Genomic DNA, 17,818 nt, shown 5'->3' with positions numbered 1-17,818 from the left:
CCCCTCCTCTCCCATCGATGGAGGAACGGGTCCTTCACCATACCACCATCCTCCACCGAATCGGCTCAGCGATGGAGCAGATGATGGAAAGGATGGACCGATGGGAGAGGAGTGGCCTCCCTACCGCATCCCCAGCCCCAAATCCCCCTCCACCATCTACCCCTCCACCGACGTCCGGACCCGGAGCCCTACGCCTGGCTCTCCCCAGGGAGTACGATGGAGCGGCGGCTGGGTGCCAGGGGTTCCTGCTACAGTTGGATTTGTACCTGGCTACCGTTCATCCAACTCCCTCGGGAGAGGAGAGCGTAAGCGTCCTCGTCTCCTGCTTAACGGGACGTGCCCTGGAGTGGGCCAACGCAGTGTGGTATGGTCCAGACTCGGCAAGGGATCATTACCCCGAGTTCACCCGCCGTTTCCGGGCCGTGTTCGACCACCCAGCTGAAGGCCGGGCGGCGGGTGAACGGCTGTTCCACCTGCGTCAGGAGACGAGGAGCGCACAGGACTTTGCTCTGGAGTTCCGGACCTTGGCTGCTGGAGCGGGGTGGAACGACAGGGCCCTGATGGACCACTATAGGTGTAGCCTCCGGGAGGACGTCCGCCGTGAGCTAGCCTGTCGGGACACTACTCTGTCACTGGATGAACTGATCGACATGTCCATTCGTCTTGACAATCTGCTGGCTGCGCGCGGGCGTCCAGACGGGGTCCTGTTGGTTCCACCTCCAGGTCCTCCAGCTCCCATTCCTATGGAGCTAGGGGGGGCCGCGTCCAGGGGAACCGGAGGAGGAGGCTCCCCTTGTCCCCAGTGTGGTCGGAGAGGACACACTACCGACCGGTGCTGGGGGAGCTCCTCTGGGAATCGGGATGGCAGGCGGAGCACTCCTCGTCCATCTCAGGTGAGTAAGCACCAACCTCACCCAGAGCCCCCTGTTGGTCACATGTTCGTTTTAGTAACTTTCCCCTTGTTTTCTCCCTCTTTCCAGCATAAGGCGCTAGTCGATTCAGGCGCAGCTGGAAACTTTATGGATCGTGGGCTCGCATTAAGGCTAGGGATTCCCCTGGTATCGTTGGACCAACCTTTCCCCGTGCACTCCTTAGATAGCCGACCATTAGGGTCAGGACTGGTCAGGGAGGCCACGGTGCCACTGGACATGGTAACGCAGGGGGATCATGGAGAACGGATTAGTCTCTTCCTCATTGATTCTCCTGCGTTTCCAGTGGTGCTGGGGATTCCCTGGCTGGCCAATCACAATCCCAATATTTCGTGGAGACAGGGGGTTCTCAGAGGGTGGTCAGAGGAGTGCTCAGGCAGGTGTAAGGGAGTTTCCATCGGTGCGACGACGGTGGAGAGTCCAGACCAGGTTTCCACAGTGCGCATTCCCTCAGAATATGCCGATTTGGCTATCGCCTTCTGTAAAAAGAGGGCGACCCGATTACCACCTCATCGACGAGGGGATTGCGTGATAAATCTCCAGGTAAACGCTGCACTTCCCAGGAGTCATGTGTACCCATTGTCACAAGAGGAGACGTTGGCTATGGAGACATATGTCACGGAATCTCTGAGACAGGGGTATATACGGCCCTCCATGTCACCCGTCTCCTCGAGTTTCTTTTTCGTGAAGAAAAAAGATGGAGGTTTGCGCCCGTGCATTGATTATAGAGGTCTAAATTCCATCACAGTAGGGTTCAGTTACCCACTACCTCTCATCGCTACGGCGGTGGAATCATTTCACGGCGCGCGGTTTTTCACGAAACTGGACCTCAGGAGCGCTTACAATCTGGTGCGTATCCGGGGAGGAGACGAGTGGAAAACCGCATTCAGTACCACATCGGGCCACTATGAAGTACCTCGTCATGCCGTACGGGTTAAAGAATGCTCCAGCCGTCTTTCAATCCTTTGTTGACGAGATTCTCAGGGACCTGCACGGGCAGGGGGTGGTGGTGTATATTGACGACATCTTGATTTATTCCGCCACCCGCGCCGCGCATGTCTCCCTGGTGCGCAAGGTGCTTGGACGACTGCTGGAGAATGACCTGTACGTCAAGGCTGAGAAATGTGAGTTTTTCAAACGAGCCGTTTCCTTCCTAGGGTATCGCATTTCCACCTCGGGGGTGGTGATGGAGGATGACCGCGTTAAAGCCGTGCGTAATTGGCCGACTCCGACCACGGTAAAGGAGGTGCAGCGGTTTTTAGGGTTTGCCAATTACTACCGGAGGTTTATCCGGGGCTTTGGTCAAGTTGCGGCTCCCATTACCTCACTGCTGAAGGGGGGTCCGGCGCGCTTGCGCTGGTCAACAGAGGCGAACAGAGCGTTCGGTCGCTTGAAGGAGCTGTTTACCGTTGCTCCAGTGCTGGCTCATCCGGATCCCTCTTTGGCATTCATAGTGGAGGTGGACGCGTCCGAGACTGGGGTGGGGGCCGTGCTATCACAGCGCTCGGGCACGCCACCCAAACTCCGCCCGTGCGCTTTCTTTTCTAGGAAGCTGGGGCCGGCGGAGCAGAACTATGACGTGGGGGACAGGGAGTTGTTAGCTGTGGTCAAGGCTCTGAAGGTGTGGAGACATTGGCTTGAGGGGGCTAGGCACCCTTTCCTCATCTGGACTGACCACCGTAATCTCGAGTACATCCGGGCAGCTAGGAGACTGAATCCGCGTCAGGCCAGGTGGGCCATGTTCTTTACCCGTTTCCGGTTCACGATCTCCTATCGGCCAGGTTCACAGAACACGAAGGCCGACGCACTGTCCCGCCTATATGACACCGAGGAGAGGGCCATCGATCCGGCTCCCATTCTTCCGGCGTCGTGTTTGGTAGCTCCGGTGGTATGGGAGCTGGACGCGGAGATCGAGCGGGCGTTACGGTCGGAACCTGCACCATCGCAGTGTCCGGCAGGTGTTCAGTACGTACCGCTTGGTCTCCGTGATCGATTGATTCGATGGGCCCATAATCTCCCCTCTTCGGGTCACCCTGGGATTGAGAGGACAGTGCGGAACCTGAGGGGGAAATACTGGTGGCCCACCTTGGGTAAAGACGTGCGGTTCTATGTTTCCTCCTGCTCGGTGTGCGCTCAGAGCAAGGCTCCTCGACACCTGCCTAGAGGGAAATTACACCCCCTCCCCGTTCCACAGCGGCCGTGGTCACACTTGTCAGTGGACTTCCTCACTGACCTTCCCGTATCTCAGGGGAACACCACTATCCTGGTCGTTGTGGATCGGTTCTCGAAGTCCTGTCGTCTCATCCCGTTGCCCGGTCTCCCTACGGCTCTGCAGACTGCGGAGGCACTGTTTACCCATGTCTTCCGGCACTACGGGGTGCCCGAGGACATCGTTTCTGATCGGGGTCCCCAGTTCACGTCCAGAGTTTGGAGGGCGTTCATGGAACGTTTGGGGGTCTCGGTCAGCCTGACCTCGGGTTTCCACCCCGAGAGTAATGGGCAGGTTGAGAGGGTGAACCAAGAGGTGGGTAGGTTTCTAAGGACGTATTGCCAGGACCGGCCCAGAGAATGGGCGAGATACGTGCCATGGGCAGAAATAGCCCAAAATTCTCTGCGGCACTCATCTACCAACATGTCACCGTTCCAGTGCGTGTTGGGCTACCAGCCGGTCCTGGCTCCATGGCACCAGAGCCAGACCGAGGCTCCTGCGGTGGAGGATTGGGTACAGCGCTCGAAGGACACATGGAGAGCCGTCAAGGACGCACTCACCAAGGCGAGTGGACGGCAAAAGAAGAGCGCTGACCAGCACCGCAGTGAGACCCCTGTGTTTGCACCGGGGGATCGAGTCTGGCTCTCGGCTAGAAACCTGCCCCTCCGCTTGCCCTGCCGGAAGCTGGGTCCGCAGTGTGTAGGGCCGTTTAAAGTCCTGAGGAGGATAAACGAGGTGTGTTACCGATTACAACTTCCATCTTACTACCGTATTAACCCCTCGTTTCATGTGTCTCTCCTCAGGCCGGTGGTGGCTGGTCCCATGCAGGAAGGTGAGGTGCCGGAGGTTCCTCCCCCCCCGCTGGACATTGGGGGGTCCCCGGCGTATAGGATACGCGCCATTCTGGACTCCAGACTTCGGGGGGGGGGCCTACAGTACCTCGTCGACTGGGAGGGGTACGGCGCGGAGGAGAGGTGCTGGGTACCCAGGAGGGACATTTTGGACCCCCCACTACTGAGGGAGTTCCACCGCCTTCATGGGGATCGCCCTGCACCTCGTCCTCCGGGTCGCCCTCGAGGTCGGTGGCGGCGCGCTGCGGGAGCCGCGCGTCAGGAGGGGGGGTACTGTCACGAATCCCACCGAAGGTGGCTCCCCTGCCTGCTCGGGCGGCGCTCGGCGGTCGTCGTCGCCGACCTACTAGCCGCCGCTGATCCTTTTTTCCTTTTCGTTTGGTATGTCTTATTGTTTGCACCTGTTCCTCATTTGGTTTATTGATTTTTGGTTATTTAAGCATGGTTAACCCGCCCAGTGTTGTGCGGGATTATTTAGCGTCAGGTTGTGTTTTTTGTATTTGGATGTGCTGGCGATCTACTACTATTATCTTATATTCATGCTATGCACCTGTTGTGGGCAATTTGCATTTTTTCCACGCCGGTTGTGTTGGCGTCGTTTGTGTTGTGTTTTATTTAATAAACACAAAGTTCCTTACCTCTGCTCTCTGCGCCTGACTCCTACCACCACTCCTAGCAACTCTTGACAAGAACATATTCCAGTCCGCGTAATCAAAACAATCTTGAAGCGTGGCTTCCGATTGGTTAGACCAGCGTTGAATGGTTCGTGTCACTGTTACATCCTGTTTGAGTTTCTGGCTATAAGACGGAACAAGCAAGATGGCGTCATGTTTGGATTTGCCAAAGGGAGGGCGGGGGAGGGCCTTGTATGCATCACGGAAGTTAGAGTAGCAGTGGTCGAGAGTATTAGCCCTGCGTGTCGTGCAATCAATATGCTGATAGAATTTAGGTAGCCTTGTTCTAAAATTTGCTTTGTTAAAATCCCCAGCTACAATAAACGCAGCCTCTGGATATATAGTTTCCAGTTTACATAGAGTCCAGTGAAGTTCCTTGAGGGCCGTCTTGGTGTTCGCTTGAGGGGGAATGTACACAGCTTTGACTATAACTGACGAGAATTCTCTTGGTTGGTAAAATGGCTGGCATTTGGTATTAAGGAATTCTAGGTCAGGTTAGCAGAAGGACTTAAGTTCCTGTATGTTGCTATGATTACACCATGAGTCGTTAATCATAAAGCATACACCCCACCCTTCTTCTTCCCAGAGAGGTGTTTATCTCCGTCGGCGCGATGCATGGAGAAGCCCGGTGGCTGAACCGATTCCGACAACATATCCCGAGAGAGCCATGTTTCCGTGAAACAGAGAATGTTACAATCTCTGATGTCTCTCTGGAAGGCAACCCTTGCTCGAATTTCGTCTACCTTGTTGTCAAGAGACTGGACATTGGCGGGTAGTATACTCGGGAGCGGTGAGCAATGTGCACATCTACGGAGCCTGACCAGGAGGCCGCTCCGTCTGCCCCTTCTGCGGCACCGTTGTTTTGGGTCCGCTACTGGGATTAGATCCATTGTCCTGGGTGGTGGTCCGAACAGAGGATCCGCTTCGGGAAAGTCATATTCCTGGTCGTAATGTATATCCAATAGTAATAAGACTTAAGATTTCCTGGGGTAACGTAAGAAGTAATACATAAAAAAACAAAATACTGCATAGTTTCCTAAGAACTCGAAGCGAGGCGACCATCTCTGTCGGCACCATTTTGTACAGAGATCTGGTATCAGGCTACTCTCTGATGTCATGGGCTCTCATGACGAATGTGCATGTCATCATCATCTAGTGATGCATGTGAGTTGCAGTCCACTTCACTCTGACTAGCAGTCAAAGGTATGGTACTGTTAGCTGTAGTGATGTCAGATGGACAGATCAAAGAGAGACATTCCTGGGGAAGCTGTACAGTAGTCACAATTATAGCTCCATGGATCATCACACTGAAACATTAAATGATACAAATCTTTTTTCGGACCACAATTGAGAGGTATAGTCTATTTTGGTTCGATAACATGCTGTGTCTAATTTTCACCATCAAAACATAATCAAGGGCCTCCTGAGTGGAGCATTGCAGTGCCTTAAAGTTTAACTGTGAATGTTTCTTTTTCTTTTATTTTATTGTATCACAACCGGCCATGATCGGGAGTCCCATAGGGTGGTGCACAATTGGCCCTGCATCATCTGGGTTAAGGGAGGGTTTGGCTGGGGGGGGGGGCTTTACTTGGCTCATCGCGTTCTAGCAACTCCTTGTGGCGGGCTGGGCGCCTGCAGGCTGACTTCGTCGTCCCGACACATTGGTGTGGCTGGCTTCCAGGTTAGGTGGGCGGGTGTTAAGAAGCGCGGTTTGGCAGGTCATGTTTCGGGGGACGCATGACTCAACCTTCGCATCCCGAACCCGTTGGGGAGTTGCAGCGATGAGACAAGATCGAAATTGGGGAGAAAAAAAACAAACAAACTAGATGAAAATACATCACAACAAGATGTACACGCTCAGTTCACGTTCACATCAGATTTCCTTAATGCTGACTATGGTAAGTTAAATACGTCCAACAAGATCTCTTGATTCATTGACTCCATGTTTGTCCACTCTGCTCCTTGCATTCATTATACACTGAGTGTAAAAAACATTAGGAACACCTTTCTATTATTAAGTTGCACCCCCTTTTGCCTCAATTTGTCGGGGCATGGACTCCACAAGGTGTCCATACCCTGTTCAAAATCGCCTGCCGTGCTGACAGACACCTCGACTAAGCAGCAGCAGTGAGGGAAGCCAAGCAGAATAGACATCTAGGACAGTGCTGGCTTGGGTTGGGCTGGCACCTGAGAAACTCCATCTAAACTCCATGTCTGTTCTGCTGCTGCAGCATGGTTCTTTTGGATCAGAAGCTCCTACTGAAACTCCACTGTGGTCCAACAAGCCTTCTGGGAGCTAGACTCCGACTACATCCAGAACAAAAGAAATGGAAGAAGTTGGAACCTAAAGTGCTTAAAGGGCCAAGCAAGAGCTGCAGATGCCTCAGTGTTGGGATCTTAAGGAATTTGGTTATGCATTATGTCATTGGTGTGGAATAAGCCAATATGTTTCCAATATTATCTAACAAGCAGTAAAGGAAGACAAGAGGCAAGAATACGCACACACATGCACATAGAAATGTGGGACACGTACATTATATCGACTGCTATTAAACATTAAGACCATAACACCATAATAAAAAAATTCAAACTGGCCTATATGATAACTGAATCAAAATGGATATATCATTAATGATGACACATACCCTCTGCCTGTAATCCATGTCAAACAGCACAGCAATGAAGTTCCATTCTGTGAGTACAGCACTTTTAAAGAGAAGTTCCCAGGCTCACCATACCTTCTCTAGCAGTGTGGGTACTTAATTAGAGACAGAGACAGGCCTGGAGTGTTTCTGGGGAAAACCTAATCATATCCCTGCTGTTAGCGCAAAGTCTATGGAGCCTATTAACTACTTAACTACTGCAGACTGGTGTAAAAGAGAGAAAATGAAACAAAAGTGTAAAACTATTACACTGATCTCTCTCCTAAAACATTAAATACATTTATTTTTGTGTAATAAATCAATGTTGTTCTTGTTGATTGGGAAGGTGATTTATCAGTGTAGATGATCACATCATTACTCCACAGTAAGTTCAGTAGTACATCTGCATGGCCCACATACAGTACAGTAACCATCGGGCAGCAGATGTGGTAATCTAAGGATCACTTAGTGCCTGCCAAACGGTTTCAGACGCCTAGTGGAGTTCATAACATGAACGACAGAACTAGGAGAGGCACAGTACACTATCAAAGGTCATGAGGCATGCAGAGCTTCAGACAGAAATACAAGCTGATTTAGGACACGGATCACAGTCACGGTTAGGGATGCTTTTCTCACAATCCTAGTGCCTTTAGCTCAACTTTTGTCAAAGATCCTTTCAAATTTAAATTGAGAGATGTTTGCAATGCTTACGGATTGACATATTTGTTCATTGTGAAGATTATAATAAACCTATAAGAGTATAATTATATAACTTAGAATATACTGTACTTTTTCAACTGAAACGTTCATTTTTAAAATAGCTTCTCACTTCATCTACAGTCAGGAGAACCTTCCAGTCATTTCCCCTGGTGTTTGAAACATTAATAGTCTTTACTCACTGAGTGGAACGGCATGCAGGGGAAAATGCACAGGTGCCTTGGCTTGGCTGTCTCTTGAATTGGATGCTGCTTTAATGAATTCACAAATTCTAGCTGTAAGTCCCAGATGTGTCAGAGTGATACTGAAAGCTACGAGCAACCTCTCTATATAACGGTACCAATAAAGCTGGGGGTCGAAGGACTTTATCCTAAAACGTTGGTCTGATTTCTTCATGCTATGCTTCTCCCCCACTGCAGTAAATGGGTAATTTAGGTATACACATCATGCCCCAAAGAATGTGAAAGCATAAGGACTATGATAATGAAAGTAAGTGAAAGTCACTTTAAAATGTCATAGCGCAGAGTCTTACTTTAAGGTGGTCATTTCAGTCAGTGATGGCTGGGTGGCTTTGAGATAGCTGGCCCGTCGACCTTGGGCCTGGACTTTTGGCGATGGCTTTGGACTTCCCTCCGAGTCTTCGCTGTCTTCTTCCTCGGCCATAGCCTTCACATAGCTCCCGCTGCGCATGCGTCGACATGGGATGTCGTCCTCCTTACCCCCCAGAGGCGAGAAGCCACTCCACTCGTCCTGCGGCACCTGTGGGGACGGGGGAGGTGACAACAGGGCATCAGGCACCTCCACGGATGACTGCATGGCGCCATGAACCCACATCTACCTGGTCCGGTCTGGCCAACGCAGCATCACAACAACATCCAACGCACAGTCAGACCCCTACCTCTCTCTAGCTCTCATACTGAGCATCGAAGGTAATAAATAGGTAATTAAGGAAGAGGCTGGTATGAGTTCACATGATTACACAAAAAACGTCTTCCTGACAACCTGGGCATCTGCTAGTGTGGAGTCTCCCTAAGGGCACACAAAGACTTATCAAGAGGATGTTCGCAAAGAACTAGGGTGTCTATCTGAGCTCAAACAACATTATCGGGGTGGTATAACATTTGAGCTAACCTGAAACAAAGTATTTTAAGGCTTTGTATAGGTATGAGGGAAATAATGGATTGAAGGAGAAACACAATGAGGTAGCCATAAATATGTGTTAAACAAATTAGTAAAACTAGGGCACAAACAATAGCACAACCTGAACTTCCAAACTATTCTTTATTGTATAATAGTTGATGTGCTAATAGGAATACTACTTCGTCCATACTGAGGGGGATTATGGTGCCCCTTCTCTAAAAGGTTAATTCAGAAACAGTGAAAGAATGTGTTACCAGAGAGTATCTATTCATCTTCCAGTGATATACCCAATTTGCGTAGTTACCATATTGCATTCAAAAATACTTTGGAGATGAAGTTGATGCTGGAGGAGAGAGAATCCCACTCCTCCGAAGACTTAGTAATTACATGAGTCTGCAAAGGGAGAGGAGCCTTGGTAACTAGGGAGACAGCCAGAGCTGGGCAGGCTAGGCTACTAGGGCTTTTGTCGTCAGAGCAGAAATTAGCAGGTTGAATATAAAAGGAGGCCGTGGAGGCACAGTTACTCTATTACCGCCGAGCGGCTGCATGCCCACACACTACAGATGTAAGATCTTAATTTGGTCACCCTGCTGCAGGAGAACTTTCCTGCAATGCAGGAAATGTAAAGCTTGTAGTGTATTTGAGGTGTAGCCTTTTACACTCGTTCCTGTATACGGGTTGAAAATAGCAGATTTGGACACTGATAAGTGCTTAAATGAGAACGCAGTGGCTTTACAATAAAATGCTACACCTGACGTCAGAGCACAGGGTCTCCGCTTCACAGTGCTGTGTGGGTTTTGACTGACAGCCGTTCTGAACATGGGCACCACGCGCAACAAGAAGTTGCCCCCACCCCTCCAGCTAATTGGGGCAATTTAGCAAAGGTTTTATTGTCTGAGTGAGGGAAATGCTGCAAATTACGAGGACTCAATGTATTTTGGAAGATGAGACATTGAGGATTATAATAAATAATGCTTTGATGTCATACAAGCAAACCAAACATCCGTGAGTCCAAATGTGCACTTCACATTTCCATATCATAAAACTCATGTAATATACAGTGTCAACTTTTATGATCACTATGTTTGATGTACAGTCACAAGATGACATGGTGTTACATCCTGGGTTGCCCTGACCAGAATGAGCCTATGTTTGTTGTGTTTAGAAGAATATTTGCTGCGGTCCACACATCTGAATGCACTCATGACTCCATTCTATGCGCACTAAAATTAAGACCCGCTTCTCTGAATTGCCTAGTGAAATCCTAACACTGTAAGATTGTATTTTATATTTTAGCTAGTCAATAGAACAAGCTTTCAAATGATGCCCACCTTACCCAGATAGCGATTTTTAATGGACCGTCTTTGGATTGTGTAAACAACAACAGTGATTGTGTAAAGGTGGAGATGCAGGGCTGTGTTTCAAAGAAAAGAACTCCAAGTTTGATATCTCTAGTTCCTCAACTGCACAGGTAGGAGAGCTCAAAAAGCAGCTAATAGCTGAAGACTCTCCTTTGAGTCATAAAAGTGCATTTAAATTACTTTGAAGAGGTATGTGGCCCCTTGGAAAACCCAGTTAGACCTCTCACTCAAACGCTTTTCATTTTTTGGTGTTATGTTGCACCTTCCCCAAATTTTGCAATAATATTCTTATCATGTTACTGAATGAATCCAGAGTATTTTCAGATTTTGTTAACAACAAATGCGGCAAAAACTACAGTAAATGTAAAATGCACCTAAAATCAACAGTGTATTTTAAGTTTTGGATTCAGTCTTTGTCTAATAATTTTTCCATAATCTCCAAACTGTTCCCTTTTAATTGCTACCATGGTTATGGATATGCGTTCCATATTGCTTCTCTAAGAAACATTTCAATTTAGCACTATTCAATAAGGCCAATTCCCACAACTGTAAAGGGTTAAAAAGGCCTGTGTAATTTCCACTTTGAAATTTCAGACTTGATTTTCCTTAACAAAAAATGCATCAACCCCTAGAAAGATTTCCATTAATTCTAATCGTAAAGAACAGGAAGGCCTGCACACTGTTCATGCTCCCAATTCGCTGCTTTACTGACAACGTTTTGATTCGAAACGGATCTTCGTCAGGTCAAACATACTGAGCACTCACATACCAAAGTATACACATTTCACCTCACATGACCATTATGAACATGACACATGGTGGGTGTGGAAACAATTCACTTTTGCACATAGTCAATCACATAAAGGATAACATAACATAACATAACATACATACATACATACATACATACATACATACATACATACATACATACATACATACATACATACATACATACAGTGACCTATTTCAAAAACAATTTGTGTACCTATAATCATTTGATATCAATTAGATGGGCACATGTAGTAATTACAGAAAATCTAATATACATACTAATGTACAAAATGACCAAGTGGAGACCTGGATGGCAGGATGGCAGGATGGCAGGACAAATCAACGTAACATATTCATGTAAGAAATGGTCTGATATCAAACTCTTGATTGAGACCTTTCGGAGACATGGCAGACAAATGGTGAATCCAATCCAATTCTCTACTCAGTAATAGATGATCAGTATCTCCACCCCTAGGCGGGTATTCCAACAGTTTCCCACGTCATCTTTTTATTGCTGCCTAGGTTTTAACTTGGGCCGATTTGTATATAATCCTTTATGACAATATGTACCTCTGTGATTAATTATGACTGACTATGCGTAAAAGTGATTTGAATTGTTTCCACGCCCACCATGCGTCATGTGCGTAATGGTCATGTGAGGTGAAATGTGTATATTTTGGGATGTGAGCGCTCAGTCTGTTTGACCTGTCGAAGATCCGTTTCGGATCTAAACATTGTCAATAAAGCGGTGAATTGGGAGCATAAACAGTGTGCGGGCCTTCCTTCTCTTTACTAGTATTATTTATTAGCCCAACACCTATGTTTTTAAGGATGTGCATATGACCACAAACTTTTCATTAATTATAATCCACATAATAATTCACCTTTCCTGTTGCTGCAGGATTATTTTCCTGCTGTAGAAAACTGGCTCAAATGAAGATCCTACATCTGTAGAACACAGTAGAACATGCTTGCCACAGAAATAGGCCTATCTTCACAAGTTCACACATAACTAACATGTACTGTATCTGTAGAACACAGTAGAACATGCTCGCCACAGAAATAGGCCTATCTTCACAAGTTCACACAGAACTAACATGTACTGTATCTTAGATACCGTACTTTATGTGTTCAGCACTTTGTTGTTGTGACAACTCCACTATAACAGCTTCGGTTACTTTTATTTACTGTAGCTAACCGTTCACTGTACACAGTGTGGGGCTGAATATGTGGAGATCTAAATGTTGTGATGCTTGGCTAAGGTGGCAGCAAATAATTCCAAGAATATGTCAGTAATTGGGTACTGTGCATGTGTATTTGTCACTGGGGTCTTCCCTGTTGGACATTCATGTACACAATACAGTATCAATAATATTTTAAAATACATAACTCAAACATTAAACACGGCAAGTCTACTCACAACACAACATCCCTGTCAAAATAACTACACAAATGTAGAAGTTTAGAAATCGAAATGCTTGGCAACAGTTTAATTTTAATTTTAATTTTTTTTATATAACTTCAGAAAGCTGCATAAAATCTTTGCCATCTTTCCTCACATGGCACTCGACTCCCAGACATATAGGTAATTGGTCTCCATTTGTACTAATAACACAGCTACCACTTTCCTATCCCAACCTTCGACTCAATCCTGTCACTAATGTTGGTGGGTGTTTCTATGGTAACAGAGTTACAATATACAGCAGAAAGAGATACAGGATCTTAATTTGAACCTGTTTGCTACAGCAGAAAATGTGAATTATTATGTGGATTATAATTAACGGACATTTTTGTAGTGGTTGATACATTTTTCATGAGGGAAAATCATGTCTGAAATTTCACAGCGGAAATTACTAACTTCAGAAGCCTGTTAAAACCTCAAATACACTACAAGTTTCAAATACCCTGCATTGCAGGAACGTTCTCCTGCAACAGGGTAATCAAATTAAGATCCTTCACCTGTAGCAGGATATGAAGGAGTACATGGGAAACATCTAAGCAGACCAATTAGGTCTGTGCCCACTAATGTGCTGGTTCACAGTGTTGCTGACTGCTACGCTGTGTCTCAATGTCTTCTATTAGCCTATCATACATAAAACCACTCCTACATGTCTGGTATACATTATATACCTATTCAGTGATTAGAAAATACATTCAGTGTAGAACAAGTGAGCGTGAGAAAGAGAGGAGATGAACTATTGTTGAGGACAACATTTACATATTATTGACATTAACATAATAATTGATAATCAGTATTTGGATATTTCTGTAAATAAACTGAGTTGAAGTTGAGTGCTTAGATCCATTTAGAGATGTGCTATTTGTGCAAACTGTGTCTCGTGTTTTGTGAGTGGAATTTCATAGGTGATGGTTTTGGCAATGTAATCAGTGTGTACAACTTCAGGAGAATATTCACACAGTACACACGCATGCTTGCGCACACACACACACACACACACACACACACACACACACACACACACACACACACACACACACACACACACACACACACACACACAAAATTATTAGGAAAGAATTAAAGAACCCAAAAACTGGGAAATCTATGAAATTAAGAGGTTTATAAACAGGAAATAATGCCAGTCACTGATGGGTTTAAAAGAAAAAAAGCCTACTAAAGGAAGTAAGGCCACTACTGGTTTGCACTTACTTCTCTCTTCAAATCAAATTAAAGTGGAGGGGGGTAGGTCCGCTCCAGTGGGGTAGGTAGGTGGGCAAGGGGGGGGGGTTTGGGTTTAGGGGTGAATTTAAAGAATTGCATACCTGCAAGTACTGGCATGAGCGCTCCTGCTGACAAGCCTCAGATTTCACTAGTGCTTTATGATCTAAATTTACTGAGGCCTTCTGGTAGACTTGGCGAGCCCTGCTCACCGTTAGACTGGACGACCACAAGCTCTTCTTCATGAGCTGGGCGTCCATGCTTATGGGGATATGGGAGGGGACACAGGTGTGTTTTACTACGTCGTTATTACTGCGCGACGTTTTCAGGGCGTGTTCACTGATGGTGTTGTAGGCCTCCATAAAGTACTGCGACTGGGACTTGTCCGGGTGGCGGCCCATGGTCATGACTCCGGTGGGGCTGTGCAACAGGCTGTGACAGACGTCTCGGTCATCCAGGATGTCGTCTGAGCTCCAGTACCCCGAGGTGGGGCTCCTGTGCTTTGGCTCAGCTGACTTGCAGCGCTCCCTGCTCTTGCTACGTTTGCGGTGCTTCTGCGTGGGGGGCGTCTCGCTCTCGGGGCTGTTCCTGCTGCCATTAATACTTCCCTGCTTGGAGTTTGGCCCCTCCAGGGAGTGGGACTTTGCGAAGAGTTTCTGGACGGAGTGGACCAGGTGGCGGATGCGTCCGGGGCTGTCGTTGCGCTGCTCCAATGCCGTCCTCTTGTACTGCAGCGTGTGGTAGCCGTCCCGGGTGAACGACGGCTGCCTCTCAAACTGGTCCAGCAGGTTGACTGGCAGGCGGATGTTGACGCCCTTGTTGGGAAGCATGTTACCCACACCAACACCCACACCATAGGGCACCACAGCACACTCATCCATCCCCATCCGATCCTTCAGCTCGTGGTGTGAGCTGCTGTAGTGTCGTCTGGGGAAGGTCCCATAGGGCACCACACTACTGTCTGAGGGGAAGGCAGTGTGGTTCCTCTGGTTATGCTGGCTCTGGACCTGGGTGTAGTAGGGGTGGTCAGTGGGGTGGGACATGGGCATGTCTATCTGGTTGATCAGGTAGGGTTTGCGGTCAGGGTGGTGGCCATGGCCTAGGGCATCGTAGGAACCAGGGTCACAGGTGACCAAATGGTGGTGGCTGCGGCTGCTTGATAGACCCTTCATGGTGTCTGTTCAGTCCACAGACAGTGGGCCAGCCAGGGAACCGCTGCAGATGATGTTCCTGATAAGAGCTGTAAAGACAGAGGTGGAGAAACAACAACAAAATGTTAGAACAACTGGAAATGTAGACATTGTATTTTCCTTCTGTTCATGCGCTTTTATACTCCCAAAAACAATGCACTCTAATAATTATCTCTCATATCTACTCTAATAATTGTGAAGGTTAGGATTGCGGTGGGGAGAGCTGAGATCCTAAATCAGTATTTTTTTAACACATACACAATCTACTTTGTCAGTAAAGCATTAGTCTCTGAGAGGTTATATTGATTTAAACACTCACAAAACCAGAGGAGTATTGGGTTCCTAGCATTGAGAATGACAGACACAGAGGGTATGTCAAAGAGTAAAAAGCTTCACTTCAAGAATTCCGTCACAGTTCAGCTGTGATTTATTTCCTCTGCGACACTAGCTAGTTTCCCTGGGCCCACGGTTTTGACTGGCTGTCTGGTATGTTGATGTGCTTGTCATGAGTGAATCACCATGAATATCAATAGTGGAGCAGAAGGAGCGGCATCCTATCCCCTTGTAATGTGTAAGGGTAGACCATTATTCTACCAGAATCATTTGGAGAAAGATCATTTTCTTTTTAACACTTTTCATTTTACAGTCCCTCCGGAGTATACAGTACATACATTTATACTGTATATATACAGTGCCTTCGGAAAGTATTCAGACCCTTTGATTTTGTTACATTACAACCTTATTCTAAAATGTATTAAATTGTTTGTTTTTTTCCTCATCAATATAAAATACCCCATAATGACAGAGCGAAGAAATATTTTTTGAAAATGTTACTAATTTATTATAAACAAAAAAAGAATCACATTTACATAAGTATTCAGAACCTTTACTCAGTACTTTGTTGAGGCACCTTTGGCAGCGATTACAGCCTCGAGTCTTCTTGGGTATGATGATACAAGCATGGCACACCTGTATTTGGGGAGTTTCTCCCATTCTTCTCTGCAGAACCTCACAAGCTCTGTCAGGTTGGATGGGGAGCGTCGCTGCACAGCTATTTTCAGGTCTCTCCAAAGATGTTTGATCGGGTTCAAGTCCGGGCTCTGGCTGGGCCACTCAAGGACATTCAGAGACTTGTCACGAAGCCACTCCTGCATTGTCTTGGCTGTGTGCTTAGGGTCGTTGTCCTGTCAGAAGGTGAACCTTCACCCTAGTTTGAGATCCTGAGCACTCTGGAGCAGGTTTTCATCAAGGATCTCTCTGTACTTTGCTCGGTTAATCTTTCCCTCGATCCTGATTATGCTCCCAGTCCCTGCTGCTGAAAAACATTCCCACATCATGATGCTGCCACCACCATGTTTCACCGTAGGAATTGAGCCAGGTTTCCTCCAGATGTGACACTTGGAATTCAGGCCAAAGAGTTCAATCTTGGTTTCATCAGACCAGAGAATCTTGTTTCTCATGACCTGAGAGTCTTTAGGTGCCTTTTGGCATACTCCAAGTGGGCTGTCATGTGACTTTTACTGAGGAGTGGCTTCCGTCTGGCCACTCTACCATAAAGGCCTGATTGGTGGAGTGCTGCAGAGATGGTTGTCCTTCTGGAAGTTTGTCCCATCAGGAACTCTAGAGCTCTGTCAGAGTGAGCATCAGGTTCTTGGTCACCTCCCTAATTGCTCAGTTTGGTCGGTCCGCCAGCTCTAAGAAGAGTCTTAGTGGTTCCAAACATTTGTTGGTATCCTTCCCCAGATCTGTGCCTCGAAACAATCCTGTCTCGGAGCTCTATGGACAATTCCTATTCGACCTCATGGCTTGGTTTTTGCACTGACATGCATTGTCAACTGTGGGACCTTATATAGACAGGTGTGTGCCTTTCCAAATCATGTCCAATCAATTGAATTGACCACAGGTGGAATCCAATCAAGTTGTAGAAACATCTCAAAGATGATCAATTGAAACAGGATGCACCTGAGCTCAATTTCAAGTCTCATAGCAAAGGGTCTGAATACTTATGTAATTAAGGTATTTGTTTTTTAAATGTTTAATACATTTGCAAACATTTCTAAAGACCATTATGGGGTATTGTGTGTAGATTGATGAGTACATTTTTTTTTGCTGTTGCTCACTGATTCCCATAGCTCCCCCTTCTGGCTGCTGGAATTTACAAAGAGGGAAAGACGTAGGAGGACTATCCGTATCAAACGTTAAATCGTATTTCCAGGCACTAGCATTTCGCCCCATCCTAAATTGGTTTAGACATGATTCTTCTGCCCCCTGGCTCAGGATAGAGAGAAATATGGTGTCTCATATTGCCATGGAAGAGGTGGTCTTCACTGATATATCCCTTAAATAATGTAAACTCTGCTTTGGTGCTATTATTGCTTACACAATTTGGTGCAAAATTTTGAAACATTGCAACTGGGTATCAAAATGGTATGCCCATACTCCAATATTTCACAATAATGCCTTGTGATCTTGTGATCACATCCCTCCAATGGTCCAAATGTGTAATCTGTACTCTTAACAATATCATGGACTGTAATGGTTTGAGAACATTCCAAGATTTGAAAGATACATACACATTACCAGGCAACTCCTTTTGTCTATGGGTGAGTTCAAAAATTCACTCTGGAGTGCCAGAGAGCGCTCAGAGTGCG

The 17,818-nt window shown here is 46.8% G+C and overlaps 1 protein-coding gene across 4 annotated transcripts in view; it reads right to left on the bottom strand.

Annotated features, from left to right (window-relative positions):
* dlgap1a (discs, large (Drosophila) homolog-associated protein 1a) overlaps positions 1–17,818 on the bottom strand; it is a 112,339-nt gene that overhangs the window by 30,508 nt on the left and 64,013 nt on the right. For 3 of the 4 annotated variants that reach the window (XM_029704916.1, XM_029704919.1, XM_029704920.1), the window contains exons 3-4: positions 14,082–15,217; positions 8,555–8,781 (exon numbers count right to left, since the gene is read on the bottom strand). In XM_029704916.1, coding sequence (XP_029560776.1) covers positions 8,555–8,781; positions 14,082–15,149 — 1,295 coding nt within the window. In that variant the 5' untranslated portion in view covers positions 15,150–15,217. The remainder of the gene's footprint in view (positions 1–8,554; positions 8,782–14,081; positions 15,218–17,818) is intronic. The other variant, XM_029704918.1, reaches the window with a different exon arrangement.

Source organism: Salmo trutta, chromosome 21, assembly GCF_901001165.1.
Source record: "Salmo trutta chromosome 21, fSalTru1.1, whole genome shotgun sequence".
NCBI lineage: Eukaryota > Metazoa > Chordata > Actinopteri > Salmoniformes > Salmonidae > Salmo > Salmo trutta.
The sequence above is the reverse complement of the archived record's forward strand: the minus strand, read 5'-3'. Positions and strand labels throughout refer to the sequence as shown.